Raw genomic sequence first — 19,999 nt, 5'->3', positions numbered from 1 at the left:
CCCTGCATTACTCTTTAGGGGTTCAAGTTTAAAAAAATGTGTCCACATATATGTCCACAAAAATCCAGAAACCAAAGAAAAATATTGTAAACAATATAATGGTGTTAGCGTGGAAAAGTGTGAAATACATAAGCAAAATGTAATACATGAAGGAGCTCTGAACAAGTCAAACATTTCATTTGACCTTTTCTTGAAAGAAAACATCAAATGTGCTAGTTTGTGACACCTGGCAGATATTTGTGTGTGGACAGAAGAAGGAAATTGCACATTTGAAATCCGAGCTAACCTTAACCTCTCATTTGCACGACCAGCAAAACTGCTTATCAAAAGAAAAAAAAAGAAAGAGATTGGCATTACAAGAAAATGTAATCATAACCTTCACTTCTTTTCCATCCAGCTTGAAAGGAGCTTCAAGTTCATGCGAGAGACAGAGGACCAGCTCAAGGTCATCCCTCAGTTCTGCTTCCCTGACGCCAAAGACTGGGCGCCTGTGGACAACTTCCCCAGGTGGGTAACAACAGGGAGGGTTTACCTGCTCTTCCCCAGGTGGGTAACAACAGGGAGGGTTTACCTGCTCTTCCCCAGGTGGGTAACAACAGGGAGGGTTTACCTGATCTTCTCCAAGTGGGTAACAACAGGGAGGGTTTACCTGCTCTTCCCCAGGTGGGTAACAGCAGGGAGGGTTTACCTGCTCTTCCCCAGGTGGGTAACAACAGGGAGGGTTTACCTGCTTTTCCCCAGGTGGGTAACAACAGGGAGGGTTTACCTGCTCTTCCCCAGGTGGGTAACAACAGGGAGGGTTTACCTGCTCTTCCCCAGGTGGGTAACAACAGGGAGGGTTTACCTGCTTTTCCCCAGGTGGGTAACAACAGGGAGGGTTTACCTGCTCTTCTTGCTGACACATGAAGAAGCTCAACAGGGAAAATGAATAATGGCAAACTAACCTGGCAAATACAAGCTCACATCTGCTTGGTTGACATGAGTCTTTTCATTTCAGTTCTGTCTGCTTGTAACAGTGAATTGATATCAATATTCATGTGTTTAATAATATGACATCATTGCCCATGCATTTGATTGGTAGATATTTTTTACGTACACTTTAAAAAAAAAATCTGTAGATTTTACAGTATAAAAACTGTCTCAGTTGCCAGAATTTTACTGTAGAATTGATAGTTTTCTTTAAAGCATATTATTTTAAATGGAAAAAACAATACCACAGTTTTAAAAATAATCAGTTTTTTTACAGTAAAATCTACAGTTTGTCAGGAGTTGTAGGTGCCGAACCCCAAGATGCAGAGAAGGCGGAAGGCATTGTGCGAGAAAACATGATTTAATTAAACACTAAGGCAAAACAACAAACAAAAGGGTAACAACAAAAGGCGCGCACAAGGTGGATAACAAACTTGGTTATGAACTAAAATAGCACAGAGGCTAACTTTGGACAAGAAACAAAAACACTTACTGTGACACAAAGGAACTAGGACATGAGCAGAGTGAAACAAAAGTAGACAGAGCTACAACGACAAGTGTTAAGACAGGTAGTAATGACAATGATCCAGCACTGACTGGAGGGGAAGGCAGGTTTAAATAGCAGCTGGCTGATTGACACCAGGTGTGGCCAGGTGCCAATCAGCCACAGCTGAGGGGAAGCAGCACTCCGGGAGACAATCAGGAAATTAAGACAAAATAAAAGCGCTGACAGAAAACTAAGACAAACGCAGAGGAAAAACTAAAACACAGTCAAACTGTCAGGGACAAGCCTGACACAGTTGTTGTTTTAACAGTGCACAACGTGATGGATAACCTGCTTTTAATCCATAAGTCTAGCAGATGTTTAAGTTTGTTTTTAAATTTCAACTAAAATGTTTAGAATGTATTATAATGCATTATAAAGTATATGCAATTGCATGCAACACGTGTATTTTTGTCTGTCAAAGGAATGATAAAGTACTTTCCTGACACATATTCCCAGGCTTTCACATAAAATGAAGTGTGGCAGTTGTGTTATAGGTTGTCTTTCCTGGAGCTTGCAGTTCAGCGCTCCCGTTCTTGATGGCTACTAATTAACTGCAAGTAAAAGCTGCAGGGGGGAAAGGTGTCGGCCATCAATGTACATTTAGGATGTGTTCACAGTAGTTTGGTACTTTAGTTCAAAACATAAGTTGAAAAACTAACATTACAGTCATCACAGTAGTTTGGTACTTTAGTTCAAAACATAAGTAAAAAAACAAACATTGGTTCAGAGTTCTGTGATGAGGTGGCGACTTGGCCAGGGTGTACCCCGCCTTCCGCCCGATTGTAGCTGAAATAGGCTCCAGCGCCCCCCGCGACCCAGAAGGGAATAAGCGGTAGAAAATGGATGGATGGATGGATGGATGGGTTCAGAGTTCAAGCTGCTGTTTTGGTCAGAAGAACACATTCTGCAGCATAAAGACCATATTCATAAAGTCCTAACTTCATTGGGCTGATTTTCCAAACCAAAATGTGAAGTAGGTTATTTTTTACAATATAAAAAGCTTGCAAAATATACTTTTAGAGAGCACAGAGGTAGAACACATACTTGTCATTTCTGCATTGTAACACTGCTGTGGAGCGACCTCCAGCACACAAATGATGAAACAAGCATCAACCACACAAACGTAATGGATTGGAACACATGACAAATAAAACATGCAACACAGAACGTGCCAGAAAGACACACACCAACCCTCCAGCACGTACAAACCCCGTTTCCATATGAGTTGGGAAATTGTGTTAGATGTAAATATAAACGGAATACAATGATTTGCAAATCATTTTCAAGCCATATTCAGTTGAATATGCTACAAAGACAACATATTTGATGTTCAAACTCATAAACTTTTTTTTTTTTTGCAAATAATAATTAACTTAGAATTTCATGGCTGCAACACGTGCCAAAGTAGTTGGGAAAGGGCATGTTCACCACTGTGTTACATGGCCTTTCCTTTGAACAACACTCAGTAAACGTTTGGGAACTGAGGAGACACATTTTTGAAGCTTCTCAGGTGGAATTCTTTCCCATTCTTGCTTGATGTACAGCTTAAGTTGTTCAACAGTCCGGGGGTCTCCATTGTGCTATTTTAGGCTTCACATTTTCAATGGGAGACAGGTCTGGACTACAGGCAGGCCAGTCTAGTACCCGCACTCTTTTACTATGAAGCCACGTTGATGTAACACGTGGCTTGGCATTGTCTTGCTGAAATAAGCAGGGGCGTCCATGGTAACGTTGCTTGGATGGCAGCATATGTTGCTCCAAAAGCTGTATGTACCTTTCAGCATTAATGGTGCCTTCACAGATGTGTAAGTTACCCATGTCTTGGCCACTAATACACCCCCATACCATCACACATGCTAGCTTTTCAACTTTGCGCCTATAACAATCCGGATGGTTCTTTTCCTCTTTGGTCCGGAGGACACGACGTCCACGGATTCCAAAAACAATTTGAAATGTGGACTCGTCAGACCACAGAACACTTTTCCACTTTGTATCAGTCCATCTTAGATGAGCTCAGGCCCAGCGAAGCCGACGGCGTTTCTGGGTGTTGTTGATAAAAGGTTTTTGCCTTGCATAGGAGAGTTTTAACTTGCACTTACAGATGTAGCGACCAACTGTAGTTACTGACAGTGGGTTTCTGAAGTGTTCCTGAGCCCATGTGGGGATATCCTTTACACACTGATGTCGCTTGTTGATGCAGTACAGCCTGAGGGATGGAAGGTCACGGGCTTAGCTGCTTACGTGCAGTGATTTCTCCACATTCTCTGAACCCTTTGATGATATTACGGAGCGTAGATGGTGAAATCCCTAAATTCCTTGCAATAGCTGCTTGAGAAAGGTTTTTCTTAAACTGTTCAACAATTTGCTCAGGCATTTGTTGACAAAGTGGTGACCCTCGCCCCATCCTTGTTTGTGAATGACTGAGCATTTCATGGAATCTACTTTTATACCCAATCATGGCACCCACCTGTTCCCAATTAGCCTGTTCACCTGTGGGATGTTCCAAATAAGTGTTTGATGAGCATTCCTCAACTTTATCAGTATTTATTGCCACCTTTCCCAACTTCTTTGTCACGTGTTGCTGGCATCAAATTCTAAAGTTAATGATTATTTGCAAAAAAATAAAGTTTATGAGTTTGAACATCAAATATGTTGTCTTTGTAGCATATTCAACTGAATATGGGTTGAAAAGGATTTGCAAATCATTGTATTCCGTTTATATTTACATCTAACACCATTTCTCAACTCATATGGAAACGGGGTTTGTACACGACAGACATGCTGCATCCTCACGGAACAAAACAGAATCTTCCGGGCTTCTGGGGGCAGCGGACCAGAGGGATGTCCGTCTATGAAGACATGCTTTTCAAACTACCTGAAAAAAGTACCACCGAGAGTCGCCACTGTAACATTACATACAGTTTGAACGGTAACACTGTGTTTGAATGTAGAAAAATAAAACACTGTACTTTAATCAAGTGATTTGATGGAGCTCACGTACTACGACACAGTTTTAGAATCACTGGCCTAGAAGAAAGTTAGCAACGTTTGTCTTTGTTAAAGCTTTGGTTGCTCCACAATATTCCAGAAGTCTGGCTAGAACTTTTAACACCATTCCCTCTGACCAGACTGAACGTTAGGAGTGTGAACGCACCCTAAAGGTCATTTGTCTTGTCTGTGTTGTGGCGTGGCTCAGTCGGTAGAGCGGCCGAGACAGCAACTTGAGGGCTTCAGGTTCGATTCCAGCTTCCGTCATCCTAGTGACTGCCGTTGTGTCCTTGGGCAAGACACGTAACTCTTGCTCCCAGTGCCACGCACACTGCTTTAAAATGAAGCTGAAATGTAGATTAGTGGTTTCCAACCACCGGTCTGTGACACATTTGCTACCAGGCCGCACAGAAACGTTCATGTAATAATTTGGCCAGAAATGGTACTGCAATCCCGGTCTAAGGTCTGTAGTCCCCCCCCCCCCCCTTCCCATCCTATTTTCAGGAAGAAGTAGGTCATGCCTGTGTACAATATCACAACAATCACATGGTTATTGTCAGTACTATCAGACTACAACCAACACTAGCAATGGTTATACTGGTGAAAATAAGTAGAGCAGGCTTAGCAGACTAATGTACGCCCAAAACTAAAGAGACCTTTTACTAAAGTGTGCCTATAAACTACTATTTCAAACCTTTCAGATTGCCATATAACTTGGTAGATGTAGTCCACAATATGCAAACACCAATGAGGAATTATTGTCTCCATACCTTTCACATTGCCATGATGAACAATGTTGGAACCATTTCTTCAGCATGTTGAGAAGGAAATCGGTACTGACACTACACATACACACACAGCTTTTATTTGTACTAAATACATGTTGTCCTGTCAGTTGGATGACACAGCCACATACATGCTAACTAGCATATGTTAGCATGTATGTCCATGTGTCATTGACCAGGCTAAGCATTCGTTACTATCTTTGTTAGACAAGATCATAGACTGTATTGACAATATAGTTTACATACCAAATGTTCATGCATTACAAGTAATAAGAAAAGGTAAATGCCTGACTTACCTATCAAGGAGGAAATGAGCAAGTTTGGCGTCAGATGAAAACAATCTTCAATGGTCTCCATCTTTCAAAGACATCCCCGAGACAAATGAACACGTTGAGAATGGTAACTTTTAGATGGACTAGGGTCTGACATGTTTAGTAACTTTACCAGTGGCAGTAGCCAGACCAAGATGGCAACCTGGATGTGACACACTCACAGACTTTCTCATTGGTCAAACGGTGGAGGGCGGGGCATCGAAATGAAAACAATATCAAGATTTCGGGGCTGTTAATGTAATCTGTTATCACTTATAGATGTATTGGACAAGAAGATGATTTATTAATGATGACTTGACATGACAATATTACATATGGCTCCTTTAAATAATTTATGACCGTGTTTTTCCCAACTTAACCTTTGCCACAAGAAGACATCAACAAGCTTGTTCATAGATGTGTAATACAACTCCTGCTAGTTTGTTATATATTTATTACATGGCTCAATGTACATTCATGAACATATAAACATGTAAATGTATAATTTCCATCTGCAGTCCCTGGCAGGTTGACGTATGTCAACAAGATCCATAAAATGTTCAGTTAGGCAGCACCAACATCAGACATAAACTCAACAATAAAATACACAGACTCAGATATAATAATAGCAATACAATAACATGGAGACCCATTTGAAAGAGTAGGTTGTTGCATGAGCTCAGCTCAGGACAGATGAAGAATAAAGTCACCCTAGTGGTTCAAGTGAGAAGTGCTCATTTGTTTCATGTAACAACAAATATATGAAACAGAAAACAAAAAGAGAAAAATGTTCTTCCTAGTTCAGATGACTTGTATTTGTCATGCACTCATCTTTGCTGCCACACATTCAAGTAAATAATGTGTCGAGCGCTTTGAGTCTCTTGTGAACAAGCGCTATATAAATATAATCCACTCCATTTGTCTCATCTCTCCAGTGAGACCTTTTCTTTTGTGCTGACTGGTGAGGATGGAAGTCGGCGGTTTGGCTACTGCAGGAGATTACTGGTACTTTTATTGCAACAAATACCAAATGTATTTTCTCCTGTTTGCACCTTGGCTCTAACGCACTGGCCACACTTCAACCTCACATTTCTCTCTGCTTGCCCACAGCCCAGCGGTAAAGGCCGGAGGCTCCCGGAGGTTTACTGCATCGTGAGCCGCTTGGGCTGCTTCGACCTCTTCTCCAAGGTACGACTTCCAAGAAAAGTCAAAAGCAGTAGATGCAGCCTTATGCCGCACCTACAAGTGCTTGTAGATGCAGCCTTATGCCGCACCTAGAAGTGCTTGTAGATGCAGCCTTATGCCGCACCTAGAAGTGCTTGTAGATGCAGCCTTATGCCGCACATAGAAGTGCTTGTAGATGCAGTCTTATGCCGCACCTAGAAGTGCTTGTAGATGCAGCCTTATGCCGCACCTAGAAGTGCTTGTAGATGCAGCCTTATGCCGCACCTAGAAGTGCTTGTAGATGCAGCCTTATGCCGCACCTACAAGTGCTTGTAGATGCAGCCTTATGCCGCACCTAGAAGTGCTTGTAGATGCAGCCTTATGCCGCACATAGAAGTGCTTGTAGATGCAGTCTTATGCCGCACCTAGAAGTGCTTGTAGATGCAGCCTTATGCCGCACCTAGAAGTGCTTGTAGATGCAGCCTTATGCCGCACCTAGAAGTGCTTGTAGATGCAGCCTTATGCCGCACCTACAAGTGCTTGTAGATGCAGCCTTATGCCGCACTTATAAGTGCTTGTAGCCACAGTAGATGCAGCCTTATGCCGCACCTATAAGTGCTTGTAGATGCAGCCTTATGCCGCACCTAGAAGTGCTTGTAGATGCAGCCTTATGCCGCACCTACAAGTGCTTGTAGATGCAGCCTTATGCCGCACTTATAAGTGCTTGTAGCCACAGTAGATGCAGCCTTATGCCGCACCTAGAAGTGCTTGTAGATGCAGCCTTATGCCGCACCTACAAGTGCTTGTAGATGCAGCCTTATGCCGCATCTATAAGTGCTTGTAGCCACAGTAGATGCAGCCTTATGCCGCACCTATAAGTGCATGTAGATGCAGCCTTATGCCGCACCTAGAAGTGCTTGTAGATGCAGCCTTATGCCGCACCTAGAAGTGCTTGTAGCCACAGTAGATGCAGCCTTATGCCGCACCTATAAGTGCTTGTAGATGCAGCCTTATGCCGCACCTATAAGTGCTTGTAGATGCAGCCTTATGCCGCACCTATAAGTGCTTGTAGCCACAGTAGATGCAGCCTTATGCCGCACCTATAAGTGCTTGTAGCCACAGTAGATGCAGTCTTATGCCGCACCTATAAGTGCTTGTAGATGCAGCCTTATGCCGCACCTAGAAGTGCTTGTAGATGCAGCCTTATGCCGCACCTATAAGTGCTTGTAGATGCAGCCTTATGCCGCACCTAGAAGTGCTTGTAGATGCAGCCTTATGCCGCACCTATAAGTGCTTGTAGCCACAGTAGACGCAGCCTTATGCCGCACCTATAAGTGCTTGTAGCCACAGTAGATGCAGCCTTATGCCGCACCTATAAGTGCTTGTAGCCACAGTAGATGCAGCCTTATGCCGCACCTATAAGTGCTTGTAGCCACAGTAGATGCAGCCTTATGCCGCACCTATAAGTGCCTTCATTATAATACTTATATAAGACTTTTAAGGTCATTTTGATAGTAGGCTAATATAGACACTTACATCATGTGTTGCCTTCATTATAACACTTATACTAGGCTTTTATTTTTTTGCGACTCCAGACCGATTTTTTGGGTATTTTTGGTCCAATATGGCTCTTTGAACATTTTGGGTTGCGGACACACGACTCGACCGAACGATTTCTTCTCACAGCGAAAAGAATGAAGTTCAATGTGCACAACTTGTAGGACAATGTCCAGGCACGTGGAGTACAGCATCATTCACTACAAACACGTGGATTATTTATTATGTGAAACATCTTTTTAAGTCCTTGACCTCTCATTCACTGTACAACTTTGGTGACCTACGAGACTTTAAAGGCCTACTGAAAGCCACTACTAGCGACCACGAGGTCTGATCGTTTATATATCAATGATGAAATCTTAACATTGCAACACGGGTTAGCTTGCTAAAGTGCAATTTTAAATTTTGCGCGTAATATCCTGCTGAAAACGTCTCGGTATGATGACGTCAGCGCGTGACGTCACGGATTGTAGAGGACATTTTGGGACAGCATGGTGGCCAGCTATTAAGTCGTCTGTTTTCATCGCAAAATTCCACAGTATTCTGGACATCTGTGTTGGTGAATCTTTTGCAATTTGTTCAATGAGCAATGGAGACAGCAAAGAAGAAAGCTGTAGGTGGGAAGTGGTGTATTGCGGCCGACTTCAGCAACACAAACACAGCCGGTGTTTCATTGTTTACATTCCCGAAAGATGACAGTCAAGCTTTACCATTGGCCTGTGGAGAACTGGGACAACAGAGACTCTTACCAGGAGGACTTTGAGTTGGATACGCAGACGCGGTACCGTGAGTACGCATGCAGCTGCGGCTTCCAAACATTTGATCGCTTGCCCGTACGTGCGTGCCGCTATGTGCATGTCACATACGTAACTTTGGGGATTTGGGGGAAATATATGTGCTGTATGAACTTTGGGGAGGTGAACGGTACTTTGGGCTGTGGGATTGAGTGTGTTGTGCAGGTGTTTGAGTTGTATTGGCGGGTTATATGGACGGGAGGGGGGAGGTGTTTGTTATGCGGGATTAATTTGTGGCATATTAAATATAAGCCTGGTTGTGTTGTGGCTAATAGAGTATATTGTGTTTATTTACTGTTTTAGTCATTCCCAGCTGAATATCAGGTCTCACAGCATCTTCCCTATCTGAATGGCTCCCACTGCCCTCTAGTCCTTCACTCTCACTTTCCTCATCCACAAATCTTTCATCCTGGCTCAAATTAATGGGGAAATCATCGCTTTCTCGGTCCGAATGGCTCTCGCTGCTGGTGGCCATGATTGTAAACAATGTGCAGATGTGAGGAGCTCCACAACCTGTGACGTCACGCTACTCGTCTGCTACTTCCAGTACAGGCAAGGCTTTTTTATCAGCCACCAAAAGTTGCGAACTTTATCGTCGATGTTCTCTACTAAATCCTTTCAGCAAAAATATGGCAATATTGCGAAATGATCAAGTATGACACATAGAATGGACCTGCTATCTCCGTTTAAATAAGAAAATGGCATTTCAGTAGGCCTTTAGTCCTGTACACTCTTAGAAATAAGGGTTCTAAAAGGGTTCTTCTACAAGGGCTGAGGTTCTAACTGGAACCATTTGCTTCTGAAAAACCCTTTCCCGAAGAAAGGGTTTTTCAAGGGTTCTTGGTAACGCTAATGGTTCCAGTAAGAACCATTTTGATCCAGAAAACCCTTTAAAACCCATTTTCTGAATAATTGGTTTAAAAGGGTTCTCACTAACACTAAGGGTTCCAGTAAGAACTATTTTGATCCAGAGAACCGTTTTTGGAAGAAAGAGTTCTTCAGGGATTGTTGAAAGCATGGGTAAGATCCTGTGTCACCAGGGACATACTTCCTGATAACATTTGCCAATAATGGTGCCTATCTTTAAATAAATGTTTTTCTCATTAAAATGTTTTGAATGTTTGTTCAATGTCAACATGATAAATGACCACAATATAATATGAACTAAACTGATCTGTAGAATACAATATGGTTCTTTATAGAACCCTCAGAAGACAAGATGGTTATCGGTGAAAACCTTTGAAAAGGGATGTTTTTAGAACCCCCTGTGTCAGGTCTAGATGAAACCCTTGAAACATGAAAGAGTTATTTGTGGAACTCCCTGTGTGGGTTCTAGATGAAACCCTTGAAACATGAAAGGGTTCTTAGTGGAACTCCCTGCATGGGTTCTAGATGAAACCCTTGACAAACGAAAGGGTTCTTAGTGGAACTCCCTGTGTGGGTTCTAGATGAAACCCTTGAAATACGAAAGGGTTCTTAGTGGAACTCCTTGCGTGGGTTCTAGATGAAAGTCTTGAAATACAAAAGGGTTCTTAGTGGAACTCCCTGTGTGGGTTCTAGATGAAACCCTTGAAATACGAAAGGGTTCTTAGTGGAACTCCCTGTGTGGGTTCTAGATGAAACCCTTGAAACATGAAAGGGTTCTTAGTGGAACTCCCTGCGTGGGTTCTTTGTAGAACCTCTCATGGGGGGTTCTGGGTGGAACCTTACACACACAGTTCTAGGTAGAACCCTCCAACTCAACTCAGTGGCCTAGTGGTTAGAGTGTCCGTCCTGAGATCGGTAGGTTGGGAGTTCAAATCCCGGCCGAGTCATACCAAAGACTATAAAAATGAGACCCATTACCTCCCTGCTTGGCACTCAGCATCAAGGGTTGGAATTGGGGGTTAAATCACCAAAAAATGATTCCCGGGCGCAGCCACCGCTGCTGCCCACTGCTCCCCTCACCTCCCAGGGGGTGATCAAGGGTGATGGGTCAAATGCAGAGAATAATTTCGCCACACCTAGTGTGTGTGTGACAATCATTGGTACTTTAACTTTAACTTTAACTTTAACAAAAGGGTTCCAGGTGGAACCTTTATGAAAAGGTTCTACCTGGAGCCAAAAAGGGTTCTCCTATGAGGACGAGCCGAAGAACCTTATATGGTTCTACTTAGCACTTTTATTTCTAAGAGTGTAGGTCAGTTGAGGTGTGGTCACCCTGTCAGCCTCAGTCTGCTGCAATGAAGCTCCTCAGCTTTGTTTGGAAGATGAAGGCTGCTGCTCCTGCATGTGTTGACAGATCCTGGACGAGGTGGAGAAGAGACGAGCTATCTCGCCTGCCCTGGTGCAGCCTTTCATGAGAGGCATCATGGAAGCTCCTTTTCCTGCTCCAGGAAGGACCATCACTGTCAAGAACTTCCTCCCGGGCTCAGGAACAGAGGTAGAGAAGCTCCAGGCGAGGCGTCTCTCACACGGCCTTAACTTCCTGCTTCCTGCCGCAGGTGATGGAGTTGTGTCGGCCGTCAGATTCCCGCCTGGAACACGTGGACTTTGAGTGTCTCTTCTCCTCCTTGAGTCTTCGCCTTCTCCTGCGGGTCTTCGCCTCGCTGCTCCTGGAGCGCAGGATCATCTTCACCGCCGGCAAGCTCAGGTTGGCCTCCAGCTCCTTCCTTCACATTTCTCCCCGCCTTCTTCCACAGACACTTTGGGACAAAACATTGCAAGGAAACAAAAAGGTGTGGAAGAGAGGAAGGAATGTTGGAAAGTTCTCCTGTCAGGGTCAGCTAACACTCTACTTTATTAGCTGTGCTGCAACTTTAGTGGCTGCAGACATTTTGAATCAGGAGCTCATAAAGAAATGATGCTTCAGCTCATAAAATGAAAACAGATAAAATCACATTTGGAGTGGAAATTTCACTTTGGTTTTTCTAATGAACAAAATGTGAGCAGATGAAGTTAGAAGTCTTTTTTCCAAGTGTAATAATATTCCACTCCTGCTCACAACGCATTCTTCTGCCCGCAATAAAGAACATGCAATTTACCGCCACCCTGTGGTAGACATTTGCATTGCACTCTCTTCTGATGTCAAAAGCTTTTTTTTTTTACCACTTATCATATCATTAAAAAATATTTGCACTAAATTACAAGACTTCAAAACAAATATTTTTGTCCTGTTATTACCCAAGATTTGTGTCAATCATTATTATTTGTAGATAACAAAATAGTTGACTTGAAGCCAGTGTTTCTCAGCCCTGCTATGTAATGTGTGGGCTAAAGTGGCACTTGGTTGTAATACACTTTTCCACCACTTGTGGCAGTCATGACAACATCAAACAAACAGAAGAAGTTTGGCCTGAAAGTCAGAAAGAAGTTTCTTTAGCGCAAAAATTATGACTAAAGTGGGGCTTTCATTTGCATTGTTCATTTGTTGTAGACTTAGACCAAAGTCCTGTTGTAGACTTAGACCACTGTCATGTTGTAGATTTAGACCACTGTCCTGTTGTAGACTTAGACCACTGTCATGTTGTAGACTTAGACCACTGTCATGTTGTAGACTTAGACCACTGTCATGTTGCAGACTTAGACCACTTTCATGTTGCAGACTTAGACCACTGTCATGTTGTAGACTTAGACCACTGTCATGTTGTAGACTTAGACCACTGTCATGTTGTAGATTTAGACCACTGTCATGTTGTAGACTTAGACCACTGTCATGTTGTAGATTTAGACCACTGTCATGTTGTAGACTTAGACCACTGTCATGTTGTAGACTTAGACCACTGTCTTGTTGTAGACTTAGACCACTGTCATGTTGTAGACTTAGACCACTGTCATGTTGTAGACTTAGACCACTGTCTTGTTGTAGACTTAGACCACTGTCATGTTGTAGACTTAGACCACTGTCATGTTGTAGACTTAGACCACTGTCACGTTGTAGACTTAGACCACTGTCACGTTGTACACTTAGACCACTGTCATGTTGTAGACTTAGACCACTGTCATGTTGTAGACTTAGACCACTGTCCTGTTGTAGACTTAGACCACTGTCATGTTGTAGACTTAGACCACTGTCCTGTTGTAGACTTAGACCACTGTCCTGTTGTAGACTTAGACCACTGTCATGTTGTAGACTTAGACCACTGTCATGTTGTAGACTTAGACCACTGTCATGTTGTAGATTTAGACCACTGTCATGTTGTAGACTTAGACCACTGTCATGTTGTAGATTTAGACCACTGTCCTGTTGTAGACTTAGACCACTGTCATGTTGTGGACTTAGACCACTGTCATGTTGTAGACTTAGACCACTGTCATGTTGTAGACTTAGACCACTGTCATGTTGTAGATTTAGACCACTGTCCTGTTGTAGACTTAGACCACTGTCATGTTGTAGACTTAGACCACTGTCATGGTGTAGACTTAGACCACTGTCATGGTGTAGACTTAGACCACTGTCCTGTTGTAGACTTAGACCACTGTCATGTTGTAGACTTAGACCACTGTCCTGTTGTAGACTTAGACCACTGTCATGGTGTAGACTTAGACCACTGTCATGTTGTAGACTTAGACCACTGTCCTGTTGTAGACTTAAACCACTGTCATGTTGTAGACTTAGACCACTGTCATGTTGTAGACTTAGACCACTGTCATGTTGTAGACTTAGACCACTGTCATGTTATACACTTAGACCACTGTCATGTTGTAGACTTAGACCACTGTCATGTTGTAGACTTAGACCACTGTCATGTTGTAGACTTAGACCAATGTCCTGTTGTAGACTTAGACCACTGTCATGTTGTAGACTTAGACCACTGTCATGTTATACACTTAGACCACTGTCATGTTGTAGACTTAGACCACTGTCATGTTGTAGACTTAGCCCACTGTCATGTTGTAGACTTAGACCAATGTCCTGTTGTAGACTTAGACCACTGTCATGTTATACACTTAGACCACTGTCATGTTGTAGACTTAGACCACTGTCATGTTGTAGACTTAGACCACTGTCCTGTTGTAGACTTAGACCACTGTCATGGTGTAGACTTAGACCACTGACATGTTGTAGACTAAGACCACTGTCATGTTGTAGACTTAGACCACTGTCTTGTTGTAGACTTAGCCCACTGTCATGTTGTAGACTTAGACCACTGTCATGTTGTAGACTTAGACCAATGTCCTGTTGTAGACTTAGACCACTGTCTTGTTGTAGACTTAAACCACTGTCATGTTGTAGACTTAGACCACTGTCATGTTGTAGACTTAGACCACTGTCATGTTGTAGACTTAGACCACTGTCATGTTGTAGACTTAGACCACTGTCATGTTGTAGACTTAGACCACTGTCATGGTGTAGACTTAGACCACTGTCATGTTGTAGACTTAGACCACTGTCATGTTGTAGACTTAGACCACTGTCATGGTGTAGACTTAGACCACTGTCATGTTGTAGACTTAGACCACTGTCATGTTGTAGACTTAGACCACTGTCATGTTGTAGACTTAGACCACTGTCATGGTGTAGACTTAGACCACTGTCATGTTGTAGACTTAGACCACTGTCATGTTGTAGACTTAGACCACTGTCATGGTGTAGACTTAGACCACTGTCATGTTGTAGACTTAGACCACTGTCATGTTGTAGACTTAGACCACTGTCATGTTGTAGACTTAGACCACTGTCATGGTGTAGACTTAGACCACTGTCAACACATGCTTGCATCGACATTACAACCTTACTAGCAAACATAGAACTGAGGCGTTCCTCAAGGCTCCCTTTTTAGTCCTCTCCTTTTTGGCAGTTACTAACTTTTGCATTTTATACATGATCTTTTCTTTTGGCCTGGCTTCTCTTTGTAGCTTTGATGTTAGCTCATGGCTGTAAAAGTAGCTAAGTTACTGGCAAAGCTACTAGTTAAGAAGTAGCCAAGCTCCAGGAAAATGTAGCTAGTTAGTGTGCTAGTTAGTGAAGTGTGGCCCTCACAACAGTAGAGTTGAAGAACCCTGGCCTAAAAGCATGTGTGCTGTGTGTTTGGTAATGTTCTCCCACCTGTCCTGCAGCACCTTGTCCCAGTGCTGCCACGCCGTGGTGGCGCTGCTCTACCCGCTGACGTGGCAGCACACCTACATCCCCGTGCTGCCGCCCTCCATGCTGGACATCGTGTGCACGCCCACCCCCTTCATCGTGGGCCTGCTCTCCAGCTCGCTGCCTCGACTGAAGGAGCTGCCCATAGAAGAAGTAAGTCTTTGCTGTCCTCCAGTCAGCAGGACAATAACCGGCTGGTCTCCTGCAGGTCCTGGTGGTGGACCTGGGCAACAGCCGCTTCCTCCGGCAGGTGAGAGAAGCTGAATGTGTCCACGATGGACTTTCAACACGTCTTTGTCTCCTCAAGCTGGACGACGAGGACTCCATCCTGCCTCACAAGCTGCAGGCGGCGCTGGAACATGTGCTGGAGAAGAGGAGGGAGCTGGCCTGTGAGAAAGGAGAACTTCCCAGTGGTGAGCAGGAAGTGGTGGACTTAGAGGATCTTTGATTTGCTGCAGGTCAAAACAGCAGAGCACTGACTGGTATATATATTCCAGAGATGATCTTTGATTGGTGTAGTTCCAGTATAGGTCCTTAAAAACAGTAAAGTGCTCCTGTAGTTACTACAGCATTGGTCTTTTTCTATGACTGCTCTTATGTTTAGAGGATCTTTGACTAGCGCTTTGCAGTAAAACATCAACAATAGCAGTGTTCCTGTCATGTAGAAGATCTTTGATTTGTGTTGTTCCAGTATAGGTCCTTACAAACAGCAGAGTACTCCTGTCACCAACTACTAGAACAATCTTGGCCCTCCAAGTGCCACCGTAATGACCCACATTACAATACAGGAGCGTAGTAGGCCTAAATATTCATTAAAAAACATGCCAGGGGTTTTATTTGACACGTATGCTTAATATTTTGCCACGGTAACATTACACACAGTTTGAACGGTAACACTGTGTTTGAATAAAGGAAAAATAAAACACTGTACTTTAATCAAGGGATTATTTGGCGTACCACTAGATGGAGCCCGCGTACCGTACCACGAGCGGTACACGCACCACAGTTTGATGTGGAAGATCTTTGATTAGTGTTGTTCCAAAAGGCCCTTAAAAACAACACACTCCACCTCTCATATGGAAGATCTTTGACAAGCTTTTTGCAATAGGTCCTCAAAAAGAGCAGAACATTCCGGACGTGTAATGGCTCTTTGACTAGCGTTTTGTACTAAGACATCGAAAACAGCAGACTGTTCCTGTCAGATAAAAGATCTCTGATTTGAGATGTTCCAGAAGGTCCTTAAAACAGCAAAGTACTTCTGTCATATAGAGGATCTTTGACCAGCGTTTTTGCACTAGGTCCTCAAAAACAGCAGAGCACCCCTGAAATGTAAAATATTTTGGACTAGCGTTTTGCAGTAAGACATCAAAAACAGCAGAGTGTTCCTGTCATGTGGAAGATCTTTGATTTGTGTTGTTCCAGAAGGTCCCTAAAAAGGAAGAGTACTTCTTTGACTAGCGTTTTTACTGTCGGTCTTCAAAAACAGCAGTGTTCCTGTCGTATAGAGGATCTTTGACTAGCGTTTTTACTGTCGGTCTTAAAAAACAGCAATGTTCTTGTCGTATAGAGGATCTTTGACTAGCGTTTTTACTTTCAGTCTTCAAAAACAGCAGTGTTCCTGTCGTACAGAGGATCTTTGACTAGCGTTTTTACTGTCGGTTTTCAAAAACAGCAGTGTTCCTGTCGTACAGAGGATCTTTGACTAGCGTTTTTACTGTCGGTTTTCAAAAACAGCAGTGTTCCTGTCGTACAGAGGATCTTTGACTAGCGTTTTTACTGTCGGTCTTCAAAAACAGCAGTGTTCTTGTTGTATAGAGGATCTTTGAATAGCGTTTTTAATGTCGGTCTTCAAAAACAGCAGTGTTCCTGTCATATAGAGGATCTTTGACTAGCGTTTTTACTGTCGGTCTTCAAAAACAGCTGTGTTCCTGTCGTATAGAGGATCTTTGACTAGTGTTTTTACTGTCGGCCTTCAAAAACAGCAGTGTTCTTGTCGTATAGAGGATCTTTGACTAGCGTTTTTACTGTCGGTCGTCAAACACAGCAGTGTCCCTGTCGCATAGAGGATCTTTGACTAACGTTTTTACTGTCGGTCTTCAAAAACAGCAGTGTTCTTGTTGTATAGAGGATCTTTGACTAGCGTTTTTACTGTCGGTCTTCAAAAACAGCAGTGTTCCTGTCATATAGAGGATCTTTGACTAGCGTTTTTACTGTCGGTTTTCAAAAACAGCAGTGTTCTTGTCATATAGAGGATCTTTGACTAGCGTTTTTACTGTCGGTCTTCAAAAACAGCAGTGTTCCTGTTGTATAGAGTATCTTTGACTAGCGTTTTCACTGTCGGTCTTCAAAAACAGCAGTGTTCCTGTCGTATAGAGGATCTTCAATTAGTGTTGTTCCAGTAGTTCCTCAAAAACAGCATAGTACTCCTGTTATATAGAGGATCTTTGACTAGTATTTGTGCAGTCGGTCTTGAAAACAGCATAGTACTCCTGTCATATGAAGGATCTTTGACTAGCGTTTTTCCTAGCAGACTCCAGCTCCCTCAGCGCGGTGGTGTCGGAGGCTTTCGTGCGTTTCTTCGTGGAAATGGTTGGCCATTACTCGCTCTTCATGGGCGGGGCCGAGCGGGAGGACGAGTCGTCATCGGTCTCGTCGCCCACAACACCCGCCTGCTCCTCCTCCTCCTCCTCCTCCTCCTCTTCCTCCTCCTTCCAGCGGGAGGCCTTTCGTAAGGCGGTGACCTCCAAGAGTTTGAGGAGGTTCCTGGAGGTGTTCATGGAGACGCAGATGTTTGCAGGCTTCATCCAGGAGAGGGAGCTGCGCAGACAAGGCCTCAGAGGTACAAGACTTAGGATGGTTGCACATGTGGGAAGTTCCATTAGAGACCAGCAGAGGGCGCCATTAACACATTGTTACTTTCCTGCTGTGAAAATGGAAATGAAGTCAACTCAAACAATTTAGTGTCAGCATAAGACTGACTGCATGTTGCAAGAGGATTGAATGGAGTGAGCTTCCTTAAGTTGAACAAGTGAGCTTTGTCAGCTAATGAATTGATGATATGTGAGAATCAGGAGGCTGGCTTCACTTTGTGTGTGCTTAGCACTGAGCCTCAGGTGGAAATGTACTCTCTTCTTGAAATAGGCTCGATGTAATAAAAAGTATTGTAAAATGAATGCAAAGAAGTCAAGTAGTTTAGTCAATATTACATCTCTGGACTTTTGCTATGTTCCTTTTTCTGAACAAAAGTCAGAAGGATGATTTACTTTATTAGATTACAGCAAAGCTGGGCAAATATTTTGACTCGGGAGCCACATTGAGTGAAAAGATGTGTCTGGGGGGCCAATGTGTATGTGTGTATACATTAAATACACACATTTATCTGTAAAAACCTGCTGTACAGTATGTGTGTTTGGCTCCCTCTTTTCCAGGATCACTAATAGCAAAAGTCACAATGTTCCTTAGAGTTGTAAACAAGTTCTGACAGATCACCTCAGAAAAACAGAATGTCATTTTACACTTTTTACTGAATGGGACACCCAAAATGCACATAAAAATAAAGAAGGTGGGATTCACAATATGAACTATGAACCATAAAACACTGAATATTAACAACATATGAACATCGCTCCTCTTTTACAATCAAGCAAAACACAACAAAAAAGTAACAAACAGCAAAATATGCAAAGGGTCATAAACACCTACAATATGATATATTATCACTTTTATGCAGACATTTGTTGTACAAATGTGCTTTTGCATCTGTTCCTGACATGTGTGTTTGGGGCTGGCTGCTCTGTAAACAAGCCCCGCCCACTCTGGTCTGAGCTGCTGTGACCTAGATTACTGCAATAACAAAAGTGCAGATTTCAACCATTGAAATACTTTCTATAGACTTAACGATCATTTAAAAACATCACTGCACATCATAATGGAAAATATACTTTTGATGTTAAAGGTCTAAAATAATGATGTAGAACGTCCGGCGGGCCGGATTGAAAATCTTAATGTGGCCTGCGGGACCAATTTTGACCAGGTCTGGCTTACAGCTCGCATGTGCATGCGGATGTTAAGAGGTTTAGCTTTGAGCTTCAGTTGAAAGTGGAATATTGTTGCTTGTTAGAAAGAAGTTGATGGGATTGTAAGATGAATAGTTGATATGCAGACAGGTGGAGTGGAGTGAACTTAGCATCCCTTCACAACAATCATGTTGTTAGCTCGTCCACTTCATGGTGAAGAGGTTTGAGTTATGTCTAGGTGGAAAAAGTCTGATGGAGTTAGAAGATCCCAACGTGAGCTCCTCTCTAATAAAGTCAGCTTCCCCAGTTTTCAAAATGACAACAAGCTGCCTGCACTTGCTGTTTATTTCTTCTGAAGTTGTGTGGCTCAGGCACAATAAATCCCCATGAGTAATGTGTGCGTTCCTGCAGGTCTGTTTGAGGTGAGGGCGCAGGAGTATCTGGACTCACTTCCTGGCAGCGAGCAGCGAGGGGTCAACAAGTTCTTGAAAGGCTTAGGTGAGACTTTGGTTGAGCAGCAGAACATTTGAAGAGTTGTACCAACATGTTTTCTTTTCTTTCTTTTAAAGGAAACAAGATGAAGTTCCTCTCTAAGAAATGACTTCCTGTGGAGTTTGTTGAGGGCATCTTCCAGCGTCAGCTTTGTAAATACTTTCTTCTCACATTCCCGGACATTCAAAGTCTTTCTTAAGCATTCCAAGTCTTTCCTGTAGAAGTTTAGTACAACTTCTACTTCAACTTCAACAGGAGGCTTTCACTTTATTTATGTTCTTTCTTTTTTGTTGTTGTTGTCACATTATCTCC

The 19,999-nt window shown here is 43.0% G+C and overlaps 1 protein-coding gene across 10 annotated transcripts in view; it reads left to right on the top strand.

Annotated features, from left to right (window-relative positions):
- The window catches only part of LOC133612196 (DENN domain-containing protein 2A), a 70,815-nt gene that overhangs the window by 50,603 nt on the left and 213 nt on the right, over nucleotides 1-19,999 (top strand). For 7 of the 10 annotated variants that reach the window (XM_072914003.1, XM_072914004.1, XM_072914005.1 and 4 more), the window contains 10 exons: nucleotides 398-507; nucleotides 6,536-6,605; nucleotides 6,711-6,788; nucleotides 11,397-11,537; nucleotides 11,599-11,747; nucleotides 15,155-15,332; nucleotides 15,388-15,592; nucleotides 17,707-18,018; nucleotides 19,607-19,693; nucleotides 19,765-19,999. The exon at nucleotides 19,765-19,999 is cut by the window's right edge and continues 213 nt beyond it. In XM_072914003.1, coding sequence (XP_072770104.1) covers nucleotides 398-507; nucleotides 6,536-6,605; nucleotides 6,711-6,788; nucleotides 11,397-11,537; nucleotides 11,599-11,747; nucleotides 15,155-15,332; nucleotides 15,388-15,592; nucleotides 17,707-18,018; nucleotides 19,607-19,693; nucleotides 19,765-19,796 — 1,362 coding nt within the window. In that variant the 3' untranslated portion in view covers nucleotides 19,797-19,999. The remainder of the gene's footprint in view (nucleotides 1-397; nucleotides 508-6,535; nucleotides 6,606-6,710; nucleotides 6,789-11,396; nucleotides 11,538-11,598; nucleotides 11,748-15,154; nucleotides 15,333-15,387; nucleotides 15,593-17,706; nucleotides 18,019-19,606; nucleotides 19,694-19,764) is intronic. The other 3 variants (XM_072914010.1, XM_072914009.1, XM_072914008.1) reach the window with 3 other exon arrangements.

The sequence above is a fragment of the Nerophis lumbriciformis genome, linkage group LG10 (genome assembly GCF_033978685.3).
Source record: "Nerophis lumbriciformis linkage group LG10, RoL_Nlum_v2.1, whole genome shotgun sequence".
In the NCBI taxonomy this organism is placed as follows: domain Eukaryota; kingdom Metazoa; phylum Chordata; class Actinopteri; order Syngnathiformes; family Syngnathidae; genus Nerophis; species Nerophis lumbriciformis.
Note: the sequence above shows the minus strand (reverse complement) of the source record. Positions and strands in the feature narration are given on the sequence as shown.